The sequence below is a fragment of the Nerophis lumbriciformis genome, linkage group LG06 (genome assembly GCF_033978685.3).
Source record: "Nerophis lumbriciformis linkage group LG06, RoL_Nlum_v2.1, whole genome shotgun sequence".
NCBI lineage: Eukaryota > Metazoa > Chordata > Actinopteri > Syngnathiformes > Syngnathidae > Nerophis > Nerophis lumbriciformis.
Genome location: NC_084553.2, coordinates 15164702 through 15181763, shown reverse-complemented (window position 1 = coordinate 15181763; position 17062 = coordinate 15164702). Strand labels below are relative to the sequence as shown.

Genomic DNA, 17062 nt, shown 5'->3' with positions numbered 1-17062 from the left:
TTTTTGCCTGTTTGAAAGATGGCGTGTTTTGTATCCATCCATCCATTTTCTACCTTGTTGAAATAAGGTTCTGTGAAAAAAAATAAACTTTTTGTCGCCCTCTAGCGGAAGTTCAGAAAAAGCAGACAACTTGATCTTGTACCATTAGCTATTTATTTAGCTGAAGGATGGCGTTGAATGACTTGTTTATTCAGTCAAGATTAAACAGTTTTATTTAGTTGACATTAAAAAACAACAACAAAGAGACAAGCTTCTTGCAGTATTTCTTTATTAGAGGTCCACCACTTTGTACACAACAGGACAGACAGCATGGGATCCATTCACACTATAGACATTTTTGACAGGAGAGATCATCTCTTCAAGTAAAATCACCTGAGCACAAACACAAGCAATCAACCGCGAGGTCGCCATATTCATGCTTCAAACAGTCGTGCAAAAATACTCACCTTAATGTTTTAAAGCTTGTCTATGCCGAGTTCCTCGGGTGTGGAGATGCCGAGCTCTGCCAGCGTGGGCTGCAGCTCCTGGATCAGGTAGGGATAGATGTCCTTGTGAGGGCCCGCTTTTTCCTGCAAGACAACAACATTGAGCAACAGGTCATGTAACTTCACTTACTCTTTTTAGTCTCCCGGCTGACAAGCGGCTAGCAGATAATTATGCGTCTCCGTACACAGTGTGGAGCCGCTTCTTTAAGATGATTCTCATCACCTCCATTCCAACAAATCGACTGCATTTCTTAGTATCTTAAGTATAATGGATGGGGATATTCTTACAACAACTCATGATTCGAGTGCGGTTCTTGGGGTGATGATTGCATTCAGAATCAATTCTCGATTCAAACGGTTTCTTGCAATATTTTATTCGGTATAAAAATGCATTTTAAAACAGGTTAAAACAGCTTGGCTGCTGAAGTTTGATGTACAAGCAAAATCAAGGCCTAAAAAGGGTGATTTAAATTTTTCATTTATGAATCACTTTAAAATCGATATAAATAAGAATCCCGATTCGGATGTGAAACTTTTTTTTAACACCCCAATTAAGTATCGTTATCACTGGAGGATGCGACTAAACATGTTACATGCCGAGAGCAAGTCAGGATCAGGAATAGATAAACTAACCGCTAAACTAGCTTAAAAGAAAGGTGCTTAGTACAGTTTAAAAAGTGTAGATTTTAATAATTTTAAAGTGTAGGAAATTAATAAGTACATTAATAACAGAGAGAGAGAGAGGATAATATAACAGCAATTGTAAATGTCACATGTAAGAGGAGAGCGCATAAATTGGGGCCACCTACTCAGTGGCCTAGTGGTTAGAGTGTCCGCCCTGAGATCGGTAGGTTGTGGGTTCAAGCCCCGGCCGAGTCATACCAAAGACTATAAAAATGGGACCCATTACCTCCCTGCTTGGCACTCAGTATCAAGGGTTGGAATTGGGGGTTAAATCACCAAAAATGATTCCCGGGCGCGGCCACCGCTGCTGCCCACTGCTCCCCTGACCTCCCAGGGGGTGATCAAGGGTGATGGGTTAAATGCAGAGAATAATTTCGCCACACCTAGTGTGTGTGTGTGACAATCATTGGTACTTTAACTTTTAACTTTAGTATCAGTATATGATGGGTACGAGAGTGATTAGGTTGTTTTTTGGTCAACTCAGAGAATAATTCCCTGGACACAGGAGGAGGGCAAAACCAAAGGATTTACAAGAAGAAAAAAAAAAAAAATCAATTCACATCCAAATAGCAATTTTTATTCATTTTGATTCACAATCGATACATAATTTTCAAGAATGGATGTAATTAGAGATGTCCGATAATGGCCTTTTGCCGATATCCGATATCCCGATATCGTCCAACTCTTAATTATCGATTCCGATATCAACCGAAACCGATATATATATACAGTCGTGGAATTAACACATTATTATGCCTAATTTTGTTGTGATTCCCCGCTAGATGCATTAAACAATGTAACAAGGTTTTCCAAAATAAATCAACTCAAGTTATGGAAAAAAATGCCAACATGGCACTGCCATATTTATTATTGAAGTCACAAAGTGCATAATTTTTTTTAACATGCCTCAAAACAGCAGCTTGGAATTTGGGACATCCCTGAGAGAGCATGAGGAGGTTGAGGTGGGCGGGGTTGGGGTTGATGTGTGTGTGTGTGTGGGGGGGGGGATGTTCTCCCGAAATGTGTTTGTCATTCTTGTTTGGTGTGGGTTCACAGTGTGGCGCATATTTGTAACAGTGTTAAAGTTGTTTATAAGGCCACCCTCAGTGTGACCTGTATGGCTGTTGACCAAGTATGACTTACATTCACTTGTGTGTGAAAAGCCGTAGATATTATGTGATTGGGCCGGCACGCAAAGGCAGTGCCTTTAAGGTTTATTGGCGCTCTGTACTTCTCCTTACATCCGTGTACACAGCGGCATTTTAAAAAGTCATACATTTTACTTTTTAAACCGATACCGACAATTTCCGATATTACATTTTAAAGCATTTATCAGCCGATAATATCGGCAGTCCAATATTATCGGACATCCCTAGATTAAATATATATATATATCTTTTTCTAATACATTTTTGCATTAAAAACATTATACAACTATTATTGATATTGTTATAATTATTATTATTGATACTGTTGCTCTTATACATTTCAGTTTGATCTTTTTGTTAGTACTGTATTTGTATTTCTTCTCAATTGCTTTGTAAACTGGGACTTTATTTTCTTTCATTAGATTCATTAACAGTCTTTGATTTTTGGCAAGAAGATTTTAACACTACATTTTTAAAAAGATGTCTTTGAGGTCAACACTGCGCGTGTACGTCAGCAGCCAGGTGGAGCTTTTGTAATCTATAAGCTGTTTTGAAAAAGGTTTTGTTAGCATTTATGTACTAAATAATACATTACGTGAAATGTGTCGAATCGAGAATCGATTCAGAATCGAATTGTCACCAAAGATTGCCACCTCTATCAGATAGTAGTTTTTGCTTTTGTTTAGTTATTGCGTACTATTTACAAAACCCAAAGCCAGTGAAGTTGGCACGTTGTGTGAATCGTAAATAAAAACAGAATACAATGATTTGCAAATCCTTTTCAACTTATATTAAATTGAATAGACTGTAAAGACAAGATATTTAACGTTCGATTGGAAAACGTTGTTATTTTTTGCAAATATTAGCTCATTTGGAATTTGATGCCTGCAACATGTTTAAAAAAAGTTGGCACAAGTGGCAAAAAAGACTGAGAAAGTTGAGGAATGCTCATCAAACACCTATTTGGAACATCCCACAGGTGAACAGGCTAATTGGGAACAGGTGGGTGCCATGATTGGTTATAAAAGCAGCTTCCATGAAATGCTCAGTCATTCACAAACAAGGATGGGGCGAGGGTCACCACTTTGTGAACAAATTGTTGAACAGTTTAAGAACAACATTTCTCAACGAGCTATTGCAAGGAATTGAGGGATTTCACCATCTACGGTCCGTAATATCATCAAAAAGTTCAGAGAATCTGGAGAAATCACTGCCCTTAGACGATATTACAGACCTCCGATCCTTCAGGCGGTACTGTATCAAAAAGTGACATCAGTGTGTAAAGGATATCCCCACATTGGCTCAGGAACACTTCAGAAACCCACTGTCAGTAACTACAGTTCCTTGCTACATCTGTAAGTGCAAGTTGAAACTCTACTATGCAAAGCGAAAACCATTTATCAACAACACCCAGAAACACCACCGGCTTCGCAGTGTACTGAGTGTAAGGCCATGTAACACATTTCAAAAAAGTTGGCACAGGGGCATTTTTACCACTGTGTTGCTGCCATTAAATTCTAAGTTAATGATTATTTACAAAAAAATAATTAGTTTTTCAGTTCGAACATTAAATATCTGTCTTTGCAGTCTATTCAATTGAATATACCGTATTTTTCTGACGATAAGTCGCAGTTTTTTTCATAGTTTGGCCGGGCTTCAGTGCGACTTATATGTTTTTTTCCTTTTTTATTATGCATTTTTGGCAGGTGCGACTTATACTTCGGTGCGACTTATACTCCGAAAAATACGGTAAGTTGAAAAGGATTAGTAAATCATTGTATTCTGTTTTTATTTACCATTTACACAATGTGCCAACTTCACTGGTTTTGAGTTTTGTATTTTGTTTTGCTCAAACAACTGTATGTAATAAAAAAGAATAAGGAAGTAGTTCATAGTGTGTTGATATATTGTTAAACTGCTAACATCATTAAAATGATCAATATCTTACTCATGGAGGGTCAGTATCGGAATTGGAAGCATAAACCCCCAACTACTACTTTCATGTCCAGATCACACAAATAAAACTACAAAAGTTGATTATCTTTGAAAAAGGTTCAGAATTTCTTGTCAGTTATTCCAGAAAGTTAAAAAAAAAGACTTATATCTCAAATTGCCATTCATTGTCAACACAACTTATCATGGACATGCTCACTTTGACGGCCTCCAGGATGCGAATGGCGCTCGCCATGTCGTTGAGTCTCCGGCACGCCCTCAGCGCAGAGTCCAGGATCTTGGCCTCGGGTACCAGGTCGTAGCAAATCAGGGTGTTCATGCCTTCAAGTGTGACCGTGAACAGAAAAGGACACGTTCAAAAGCACTGGAATGTTCTCATTTCTCAAATGCAGTCTTCGTTGAAACGTCTCATGTATGACAAGGCCCGGGATTATAGTCCAGGACAAATACAGATCAGCAGGTACCAGAAGGTAAAAAAAAGTTGCTTTTGCATGATATTGCGAAACAAAATGCTAGATAATACGTCTTACCTTATACACACACAATAATACTTATATGTTGAAGCACAGTACAATCCATCAAGTGGTGCGGCTTCATAGCTTACCGAAGTCGTACTAAAACATTTTGATAGATTTTTGGGCTCAGTGTGTAATGTTCTATATTTTCAATGGAACATATAACATTTTGGTGTTGTTTACTTGAGTCATATTGCAGTCTACACGTTTTTATTGACCTGAGCAAGGCCTTTGACACCATCGATCACACATTACTTTTAAACAAAATGCAGAGGTATGGTTTTAGAGGTCTTGCTCATGATTGGTTGAAAAGTTATCTTGGTGGTAGAGAACAGTATGTGCATATGAACAATGTAGATTCAGATAAAAAGATTATAATACATGGAGTGCCCCAAGGTTCTGTACTGGGACCAAAATTGTTTTTATTGTATATTAATGATATCTGCAAAATCTTTAAAAAACTCAATTGTATTCTCTTTGCTGACGATACAAGTCTGTACTGTTCTGGGCAAGACCTTGGCCAACTCAGAGACTGTAGAGAGCGAACTCCACATACTAAAGCAATGGTTTGATGCCAATAAACTGTCAATCAACCTAAATAAAACAAAATATATAATTTTTGGAAATAGGAAAAATAACATACAGTGTCATATAAGAATTGATGATATGGAGATAGAAAGGGTTTATTCAACAAAAGTTTTGGGAATCTATATAGATGATAAATTAAATTGGAAACTGTACATAAATATACTTAAGACAAAAATGGCAAAAAATATTGCTATGTTACATAAAATCAAAAACTCCGTAAATCAAAAGGCTCTTAATATGTTATATAATTCTTTCGTACTCCCTTATCTTAATTATTGCGTTGAAATCTGGGGTAACAATTACAAAACAAACATCAACTCTATATTCTTACTTCAAAAGAAAGCGATTAGAATTGTAAATTATGCAGATTATCATGACCATACCAATACTCTGTTTATTAAATTAAAAACATTAAAACTGCATGATCTTGTTGACCTCAACACTGCTATTGTGACGTACAAAGCTCATAACCACATGCTGCCTGGGTGTCTACAGGAGAGGTTCAAACCCAGAGAGAATCCCTATGACCTCAGAGGTTCAGCTGTCTTCCAGAAAGCTAAGATAAGAACAAGCTTAAAAAGTAGATGTGTTTCTGTCAGGGGGGTTCAAATGTGGAACAGCTTGGATGATTCCTTAAAATGTTCCAGGTCCATTCACACATTTAAAAAACACTTTAAGACCAATGTCTTGGAAAAATATATCACTCTTGAATCAACACAGTAGTTAATACTATGATCAATGTTAATTAAAATACTAAATGTGGGATATAAATAATAATGGACGTATAATTGTTTGTATATAGTATATAAATTGGTACAAAGGTTTAACACGCGTATAAGGATATTTCACATGCCTTTATGTGTATATAATTGAACAGTGTTCATATTGTGTATAATGTGTATTTATAATATGTTGTACAAAAGACATTTCATAATTTTCGGAAGTTCATCTTGTACTTGACATTGTTTATAGGGTTAGTGTTCAACTTCAGCCTAAACCCTTTCGGTCTGCAACATTTTCATTTTCAATCTATGAATGTACAACTGTTTGTTTATTTTGTTGACCATTGACCGAAGAATAATAAACTACAATATCTCTTATGTGTGACTGCCATCATATTGCAGTCTACACGTATCCCTTGTGTGACTGCCATCTACTGGTCACACTTTTTTCACCATGTACCAAATAAAATAGCTTCGAGGTCGGTTAGCACAACCAAAATTATTCCGTACATTTCACGCACGGGGTTATAGGGCGCACTGTCAAGTTTTGAGAAAATGAAAGGATTTTAAGTGCGCCTTACAATCCCAAAAATATGGTACTCATATTTATGAATAATAATGACCTTTCCGCAGCTCCCAGGAATCGATGTCAGGCTTGCTGAAGTAGGTCACCCAGCGGGCATCAAACTCCTCGTCCGTCTCCACTTTGCCATGCGAGTAACATCTGGAAGCTACCAAAGCTGCAAAACATGAATTTATGTCTGCATCATACTGGCTTGTATGTTTGTCACCCCACACAAGCGCCAAAATATTAGACACAGCGTGTGAGGCTGGCCCTCTTTTCATTGCAAATATTCTAATGGCATTCCTTTGAGCTACGTCTGTGCTGTGAAAACGTTCATTTACAGTTTTTAAGTTATTCTAAAATATATTTTCTGTCATTTATACACCAAATCCAGCTGCTAAAATAGAAAATATATGTCTATAATAGTGATGTGTTTGTCTATAATAGTGATGTGTTTGAATAAAATGCATGACTATGTCTATAATAGAGATGTGTTTAAATATAATGTATGAATATATGTCTATAATAGTGATGTGTTTGAATATAATGCATGAATATATGTCTATAATAGTGATGTTTGAATATAATGCATGAATATATGTCTGTAATAGTGATGTGTTTGAATAAAATGCATGAATATATGTCTATAATAGTGATGTATTTGAATATAATGCATGAATATGTCTATAATAGTGATGTGTTTAAATAAAATGCATGAATATGTCTACAATAGAGATGTGTTTGAATATAATGCATGAATATATGTCTATAAGAGTGATGTATTTGAATATAATGCATGAATATATGTCTATAATAGTGATATGTTTGAATATAATGCATGAATATATGTCTATAATAGTGATGTATTTGAATATAATGCATGAATATATGTCTATAATAGTGATGTGTTTGAATATAATGCATGAATATATGTCTATAATAGTGATGTTTGAATATAATGCATGAAAATAGGTCTATAATAGAGATATATTTGAATATAATGCATGAATATATGTCTGTAATAGTGATGTGTTTGAATGAAATGCATGAATATGTCTACAATAGAGATGTGTTTGAATATAATGCATGAATATATGTCTATAATAGTGATGTATTTGAATATAATGCATGAATATATGTCTATAATAGTGATATGTTTGAATAAAATGCATGAATATATGTCTATAATAGTGATGTTTGAATATAATGCATGAAAATAGGTCTATAATAGAGATTTGAATATAATGCATGAATATGTCTATAATAGTGATATGTTTGAATAAAATGCATGAATATGTCTACAATAGTGATGTATTTGAATATAATGCATGAATAAATGTCTATAATAGTGATATGTTTGAATAAAATGCATGAATATATGTCTACAATAGTGATGTATTTGAATATAATGCATGAATATATGTCTATAATAGTGATATGTTTTAATAAAATGCATGAATATATGTCTATAATAGTGATGTTTGAATATAATGCATGAAAATAGGTCTATAATAGAGATTTAAATATAATGCATGAATATATGTCTATAATAGTGCTGTTTGAATAAAATGCATGAATATATGTCTACAATAGTGATGTATTTGAATATAATGCATGAATATATGTCTATAATAGTGATATGTTTGAATAAAATGCATGAATATATGTCTATAATAGTGATGTATTTGAATATAATGCATGAATATATGTCTATAATAGTGATATGTTTGAATAAAATGCATGAATATATGTCTATAATAGTGATGTATTTGAATATAATGCATGAATATATGTCTATAATAGTGATGTGTTTGAATATAATGCATGAATATATGTCTATAATAGTGATGTATTTGAATATAATGCATGAATATATGTCTATAATAGTGATGTTTGAATAAAATGCATGAAAATAGGTCTATAATAGAGATGTATTTGAATATAATGCATGAATATATGTCTATAATAGTGATATGTTTGAATAAAATGCATGAATATATGTCTATAATAGTGATGTATTTGAATATAATGCATGAATATATGTCTATAATAGTGATGTGTTTGAATATAATGCATGAATATATGTCTATAATAGTGATGTATTTGAATATAATGCATGACTATATGTCTATAATAGTGATATGTTTGAATAAAATGCATGAAAATAGGTCTATAATAGAGATGTATTTGAATATAATGCATGAATATATGTCTATAATAGTGATGTATTTGAATATAATGCATGAATATATGTCTATAATAGTGATATGTTTGAATAAAATGCATGAATATATGTCTACAATAGTGATGTATTTGAATATAATGCATGAATATATGTCTATAATAGTGATGTATTTGAATATAATGCATGAATATTAGGGGTGTAACGGTACGTGTATTTGTATTGAACCGTTTCGGTACGGGGGGTTCCGGTTCGGTTCGGATGTGTACCGAACGAGTTTCCACACGGACATATTAAAGGCCTACTGAAATGCGATTTTCTTATTTAAACGGGGATAGCAGATCCATTCTATGTGTCATACTTGATCATTTCGCGATATTGCCATAATTTTGCTGAAAGGATTTAGTAGAGAACATCGACGATAAAGTTCGCAACTTTTGGTCGCTGATAAAAAAAAGCCTTGCCTGTACCGGAAGTAGCAGACGATATGCGCGTGACGTCACAGGTTGTGGAGCTCCTCACATCTGCACATTGTTTACAATCATGGCCACCAGCAGCGAGAGCGATTCGGACCGAGAAAGCGACGATTTCCCCATTAATTTGAGCGAGGATGAAAGATTTGTGGATGAGGAAAGTGAGAGTGAAGGACTAGAGGGCAGTGGGAGCGACTCAGATAGGGAAGATGCTGTGAGAGGCGGGTGGGACCTGATATTCAGCTGGGAATGACTAAAACAGTAAATAAACACAAGACATATACATACTCTATTAGCCACAACTCAACCAGGCTTATATTTAATATGCCACAAATTAATCCCACATAACAAACACCTCCCCCCTCCCGTCCTTATAACCCGCCAATACAATTCAAACACCTGCACAACACACTCAATCCCACAGCCCAAAGTACCGTTCACCTCCCCAAAGTTCATACAGCACATATATTACGTACGTGACATGCACATAGCGGCACGCACGTACGGGCAAGCGATCAAATGTTTGGAAGCCGCAGCTGCATGCGTACTCACGGTACCGTGTCTGCGTATCCAACTCAAAGTCATCCTGGTAAGAGTCTCTGTTGTCCCAGTTCTCCACAGGCCAATGGTAAAGCTTGACTGTCGTCTTCCGGGAATGTAAACAATAAAACACCGGCTGTGTTATCCGGCACACCAGTCAAGGGGTGCATTCTACGGCGGGGGTGCGTTATCCAGCACAACACCTGCCGCAATACACCGCTTCCCACCTACAGCTTTCTTCTTTGCTGTCTCCATTGTTCATTGAACAAATTACAAAAGATTCACCAACACAGATGTCCAGAATATTGTGGAATTTTGCGATGAAAACAGACGACTTAATAGCTGGCCACCATGCTGTCCCAAAATGTCCTCTACAATCCGTGACGTCCCGCGCAGACGTCATCAAACCGAGAAGTTTTCAGCAGGATATTTTGCGCGAAATTTAAAATTGCACTTTAGTGAGCTAACCCGGCCGTATTGGCATGTGTTGCAATGTTAAGATTTCATCATTGATGTATAAACTATCAGACTGCGTGGTCGGTAGTAGTGGGTTTCAGTAGGCCTTTAAGTAGCGTAACGCACGTTGTGTAATCAATGCACATCGAGGCACAACACACAGCATGCTAGCAGCTACAATAGACTGACCATACGTCCTCTTTTCACCAGACATGTCCTCTTTTGCGGAGCTATCAGGGCGGAGTTTCTTAAATGCCTCAAATGTCCGGCATTTTGAGTTATGGTTGCGTGTATTTTCAATGTACGTTCAGGGTTAAGAAGGGGTTAAAAACAAAACAAATTGTGCACGAAGCAGCATTCGTGAGGGGGGGGGGGGGGGGGGGACAGAGAGAGCGAGTTATGATAAACGCGCATGCGTCGCCAGGCTCTGCTTTTTATCAGATTACATTTTCTATTATCTATCGCAGGGGTGTCAAAAGTGTGCGCCGAAGGCCATTTGCGGCCCACAGCTAATGTTTTAAAGGCCCACGGCACATTCTAAAAATACTATTAAAATAAACAAAAACATAACAAAAGTGAAATAAAAAAGCTTAAAGGTTAAACGTAATTTAGAAAAAGTTGCAATGTTGACTAATAAAACAAAACTGGTTTTTTTTCTTTCAAACTGTCATTGCTCAAAACATAATATTGAATCAAAATCAATGCAATTATGAATTATTGGCCTATCCAAGGTTCCGATTACTTCACATCAAATATTCCACTAAGAAAAATATTTTTGGTGGAAGATTTTGCAAGTTTGGTAAATAAACAAACCAAAAATGTATATTTTGTTGTTTTCCTACTGTACCGAAAATGAACCGAACCATGACCTCTAAACCAAGGTACGTACCGAACCGAAATTTTTGTGTACCGTTACACCCCTAATGAATATAGAGGTAAAAGCCAGTAAATTAGAATATTTTGAAAAACTTGATTTATTTCAGTAATTGCATTCAAAAGGTGTAACTTGTACATTATATTTATTCATTGCACACAGACTGATGCATTCAAATGTTTATTTCATTTAATTTTGATGATTTGAAGTGGCAACAAATGAAAATCCAAAATTCCGTGTGTCACAAAATTAGAATATTGTGTAAGGCTAATACAAAAAAGGGATTTTTAGAAATGTTGGCCAACTGAAAAGTATGAAAATGAAAAATATGAGCATGTACAATACTCAATACTTGGTTGGAGCTCCTTTTGCCTCAATTACTGCGTTAATGCGGCATGGCATGGAGTCGATGAGTTTCTGGCACTGCTCAGGTGTTATGAGAGCCCAGGTTGCTCTGATAGTGGCCTTCAACTCTTCTGCGTTTTTGGGTCTGGCATTCTGCATCTTCCTTTTCACAATACCCCACAGATTTTCTATGGGGCTAAGGTCAGGGGAGTTGGCGGGCCAATTTAGAACAGAAATACCATGGTCCGTAAACCACGCACGGGTAGATTTTGCGCTGTGTGCAGGCGCCAAGTCCTGTTGGAACTTGAAATCTCCATCTCCATAGAGCAGGTCAGCAGCAGGAAGCATGAAGTGCTCTAAAACTTGCTGGTAGACGGCTGCGTTGAACCTGGATCTCAGGAAACAGAGTGGACCGACACCAGCAGATGACATGGCACCCCAAACCATCACCCAACCATGCAAATTTTGCATTTCCTTTGGAAATCGAGGTCCCAGAGTCTGGAGGAAGACAGGAGAGGCACAGGATCCACGTTGCCTGAAGTCTAGTGTAAAGTTTCCACCATCAGTGATGGTTTGGGGTGCCATGTCATCTGCTGGTGTCGGTCCACTCTGTTTCCTGAGATCCAGGGTCAACGCAGCCGTCTACCAGCAAGTTTTAGAGCACTTCATGCTTCCTGCTGCTGACCTGCTCTATGGAGATGGAGATTTCAAGTTCCAACAGGACTTGGCGCCTGCACACAGCGCAAAATCTACCCGTGCCTGGTTTACGGACCATGGTATTTCTGTTCTAAATTGGCCCGCCAACTCCCCTGACCTTAGCCCCATAGAAAATCTGTGGGGTATTGTGAAAAGGAAGATGCAGAATGCCAGACCCAAAAACGCAGAAGAGTTGAAGGCCACTATCAGAGCAACCTGGGCTCTCATAACACCTGAGCAGTGCCAGAAACTCATCGACTCCATGCCACGCCGCATTAACGCAGTAATTGAGGCAAAAGGAGCTCCAACCAAGTATTGTACATGCTCATATTTTTCATTTTCATACTTTTCAGTTGGCCAACATTTCTAAAAATCCCTTTTTTGTATTAGCCTTAAGTAATATTCTAATTTTGTGACACACGGAATTTTGGATTTTCATTTGTTGCCACTTCAAATCATCAAAATTAAATGAAATAAACATTTGAATGCATCAGTCTGTGTGCAATGAATAAATATAATGTACAAGTTACACCTTTTGAATGCAATTACTGAAATAAATCAAGTTTTTCAAAATATTCTAATTTACTGGCTTTTACCTGTATATCTATAATAGTGATGTGTTTGAATATAATGCATGAATATATAAAGTTAAAGTACCAATGATTGTCACACACACACTAGGTGTGGCGAAATTATTCTCTGCATTTGACCCATCCCCCTTGATCACCCCCTGGGAGGTGAGGGGAGCAGTGGGCAGCAGCGGTGGCCGCGCCCGGGAATCATTTTTGGTGATTTAACCCCCAATTCCAACCCTTGATGCTGAGTGCCAAGCAGGGAGGTAATGGGTCCCATTTTTATAGTCTTTGGTATGACTCGGCCGGGGTTTGAACTCACAACCTACCGATCTCAGGGCGGATAAATATGTATATAATAGTGATGTTTGAATATTATGCATGAATATATGTCTGTAATAGTGATGTGTTTGGATATAATGCATGAATATGTCTATAATAGTGATATGTTTGAATATAATGCATGAATATATGTCTATAATGGTGATGTGTTTGAATATAATGCATTAATATGTCTATAATAGTTATGTATTTGAATATAATGCATGAATATATGTCTATAATAGTTATGTATTTCAATATAATGCATGAATAATTGTCTATAATAGTGATATGTTTGAATATAATGCATGAATATATTTCTATAATAGTGATGTGTTTGAATATAATGCAGTGTTTCCCACACATTCATTTATTTGTGGCGGCCCGCCACGAAAGAATTACGTCCGCCACAAATGGATTTTTCGGCTTTTGACTCGCTCGACCGCTCATAAAAGCAATGGGACGCTGTCTGTGAATGTACCTTGTAGTTACAACTCCGGTGCAGTAGGTGGCGGTAGCCTACTATGCATTGTAACTCCGCCAATAGCACTTAATTTACCTGGTGGGCCAGAAGAAGAAGAAGAAGAAGAAGAAGAAGAAGACGACGACGACGACGAAGTAAAAGAACGGACCGACCGGATCAAAATACGAGGGTAATATAGGTTATAGCTGCATCGCTCGCGGCTCGTCATATATTTAACGTTAATCCGCGATTTCACCGAGCGTTTCACTGACGGTGAGCAGCCTGACGCTGCTTCATTAAGTAGTAACAGTCTCCTGTTTTCATACCGACGAGCTAACGTGTCCAGGTTATAACCCTGTTGTCAATAAACACACGTGGAGACGGTGCTTCAGATACTGCATTAATACTGAAGATAAATTGTCCACTGTCCACTGCAGCATGTGAATGCAATGAAAAGAATAGAATCTGAGCCAACCAGCTGTTAAAATGTTGTCCAGGTTAATGTTTTGACCATTAAAGGCCCTTCATTTCAAGAATTCAACTGTGATCGGGCTTTAAACAGGTGGCTGACCTGTTCAGATGGGTGTAACTCAGGGGTGCTCACACTTTTTCTGCAGGCGAGCTACTTTTCAATTGATCAAGTCATGGGGATCTACCTCATTCATATATATAATTTATATTTACTTATTTATAAAATATATGTTTTTGTTAACAAGTTAAAGGTGTTTAATGATAATGCAAGCATGTTTAACACATATAGTTAATATTGTTAATAAATTAAAGGTGTTTAATGATAATACAAGTATGTTTAATACATATAGTTAATATTGTTAACAAGTTAAAGGTGTTTAAAGATAATACAAGCATGTTTAACACATATAGTTAATATTGTTAATAAATTAAAGGTGTTTAATGATAATACAAGTATGTTTAATACATATAGTTAATATTGTTAACAAGTTAAAGGTGTTCAAAGATAATACAAGCATGTTTAACACATATAGTTAATATTGTTAACAAGTTAAAGGTGTTTAAAGATAATACAAGCATGTTTAACACATATAGATTCCTTTCTTTCATGAAGACAAGAATACAATATAAGTTGGTGTATTACCTGATTCTGATGACTTGCATTGATAGGAATCAGACAGTGGTGCTGATAACGTCCGCATTTTCGAATGGAGGAGAAAAAAAGTCCTCCTTTCTGTCCAATACCACATGAAAGTGGTTGGTTTTTGGCATCTTATTTGTCCAGCTTCTGTACTCCTTTGTATACACTTTACAATAAATACATTGTCGGCAAACTCCGTAGCTTGCTAGCTTGTGCACGCCAGCTTTCCGAGACTCTTATTTTGTTAGCGCAACTGTGCAGTCAGTCTTTGGAGTTTTGACGACAGGTACGGCGCCAGAGTCTGTTGAAATAAAGTGTTTCTCGCCTTCCTGTCTGTAATTTTAATGAGCTAAATATGTACATAAAGTGTTGTACTTATATTCCAACTCCGCGTTCTTCTTGGTCATCGCCGCTGCCGCCGCCACCCCCCGCCCCCCGACCACACCACCACAAATAGATGCCTGTCCTGTGGGAAACACTGTAATGCATGAATATATGTCTATAATGGTGATGTTTGAATATAATGCATGAATATATGTCTATAATAGTGATGTGTTTGAATATAATGCATGAATATGTGTCTATAATAGTGATGTGTTTGAATATAATGCATGAATATATGTCTATAATAGTGATGTGTTTGAATATAATGCATGAATATATGTCTATAATAGTGATGTGTTTGAATATAATGCATGAATATATGTCTGTAATAGTGATGTGTTTGAATATAATGCATGAATATATGTCTATAATAGTAATGTGTTTGAATATAATGCATTAATATATGTCTATAATAGAGATGTGTTTGAATATAATGCATGCATCCCCCTTGATCACCCCCTGGGAGGTGAAGGGAGCAGTGGGCAGCAGCGGTGGCCGCGCCCGGGAATCATTTTTGGTGATTTAACCCCCAATTCCAACCCTTGATGCTGAGTGCCAAGCAGGGAGGTAATGGGTCCCATTTTTATAGTCTTTGGTATGACTCGGCCGGGGTTTGAACTCACAACCTACCGATCTCAGGGCGGACAAATATGTATATAATAGTGATGTTTGAATATTATGCATGAATATATGTCTGTAATAGTGATGTGTTTGGATATAATGCATGAATATGTCTATAATAGTGATATGTTTGAATATAATGCATGAATATATGTATATAATAGTGATGTGTTTGAATATAATGCATTAATATATATCTATAATAGTGATGTGTTTGAATATAATGCATGAATATATGTCTATAATAGTGATGAGTTTGAATATAATGCACAATTATTAGCGTTAAATCTGGGCTGCGTTTTATCTGCGGCTAAGGACTCTCTTCAACTGAACTAGGAGGGTCAACACAAGGTCGTGACACTTTTATTAAATTATCATTTCGCGCTTCCTCGCCATTTAAACACTGACCACACGGCGAAGGTGAAGGTAAATGTGAAGTTTAGATGTAAAAATGTGACTATTTAATAAATATGTCAATGTCACCCTCAGCTAACGTTGCATGCAGACAGGTAGCAAGGAGGCTAAGCTAACCCGCTAGCTCGCCCATTATGTGCCAGCTCTCCATTCATTTCTTCACAGAAACTGCTATTTGCTGGCATCGCGGTGGTGACGGCGGCACGCCTTACCTGTGTGGCCGGGTCGGGGGAGCGCCAAAGTCCGGGCTCCTGTAGCCGAGAACCGGAGCACAGCGCGGAGCATAGCGAGGTGATAGGTGGGTGCTAACTGCTAGCGTGCAAGCTAAAGGACGGACACATACGAAGTGGAGGCGACGCCGTGTCACGTGACTGACGGAAATAGACGAAGTGTAAAAAAAAAAATACAAGAAAAAGCTGGGTTGCGATTGGTCCGTTTTTCTTTTCTTTGACATTAATTTACTTTTAAAGAGCGTAATTAACTTTTTTTATAATTCCATTCCCTCTCTAATTTTCCTGTCTTAAAAACTGTTGGTACAAGTCTCATGAATGAATTCCCACGTCCTCAAAAATCAGTGGCAGGCTGTGCGTTTCCCACCTAGGCCTTCGGTGATGTCCGACTTCAATAAATACCTCTCCAAATACCATCATTCATGTCACCACATGACCACGGCTTGTAAGATACTATACAGAATCACACTTGCGCACTACTGGGCATTGAATGGTAAATGGATTATTGGTAAAAAAAAACAACAACAACTAGAGATGTCCGATAAATGCTTTAAAATGTAATATCGGAAATTATCGGTATCGGTATCGTTTTTGTTTTTTTTGTTTTTTTTTAATTATTAAATCAACATAAAAAAGACAAGATACACTTACAATTAGTGCACCAACCCAAAAAACCTCCCTCCACTCATTTACACTCATTCACACTCATTCACACAAAAG

At 37.0% G+C, this 17062-nt stretch overlaps 1 protein-coding gene across 1 annotated transcript; it reads right to left on the bottom strand.

Annotated features, from left to right (window-relative positions):
* Positions 1-251: 251 nt before the first annotated feature.
* Positions 252-16491, bottom strand: LOC133608292 (cytochrome c oxidase subunit 5A, mitochondrial-like). Its single transcript, XM_061963496.1, has 5 exons — positions 16325-16491; positions 6719-6835; positions 4470-4591; positions 447-569; positions 252-372 (listed from the first exon to the last, which is right to left on the bottom strand). The coding sequence occupies exons 1-4, from the start codon at positions 16395-16397 to the stop codon at positions 456-458; spliced, it is 426 nt and encodes a 141-aa protein (XP_061819480.1). The 5' UTR covers positions 16398-16491; the 3' UTR covers positions 252-372; positions 447-455.
* Positions 16492-17062: the final 571 nt, after the last annotated feature.

What these genes read in the sequence shown, in the direction of transcription:
- LOC133608292 (XM_061963496.1), bottom strand. Translation starts at nt 16,397, where the DNA reads ATGCTCCGCGCTGTGCTCCGGTTCTCGGCTACAGGAGCCCGGACTTTG. An exon ending in TTCCTGGGAGCTGCGGAAAG is followed by an intron (nt 4,592 to 6,718) that starts GTCATTATTATT and finishes TCACACTTGAAG; the next exon opens with GCATGAACACCCTGATTTGC. An exon ending in GCATCCTGGAGGCCGTCAAA is followed by an intron (nt 570 to 4,469) that starts GTGAGCATGTCC and finishes GTTGTCTTGCAG; the next exon opens with GAAAAAGCGGGCCCTCACAA.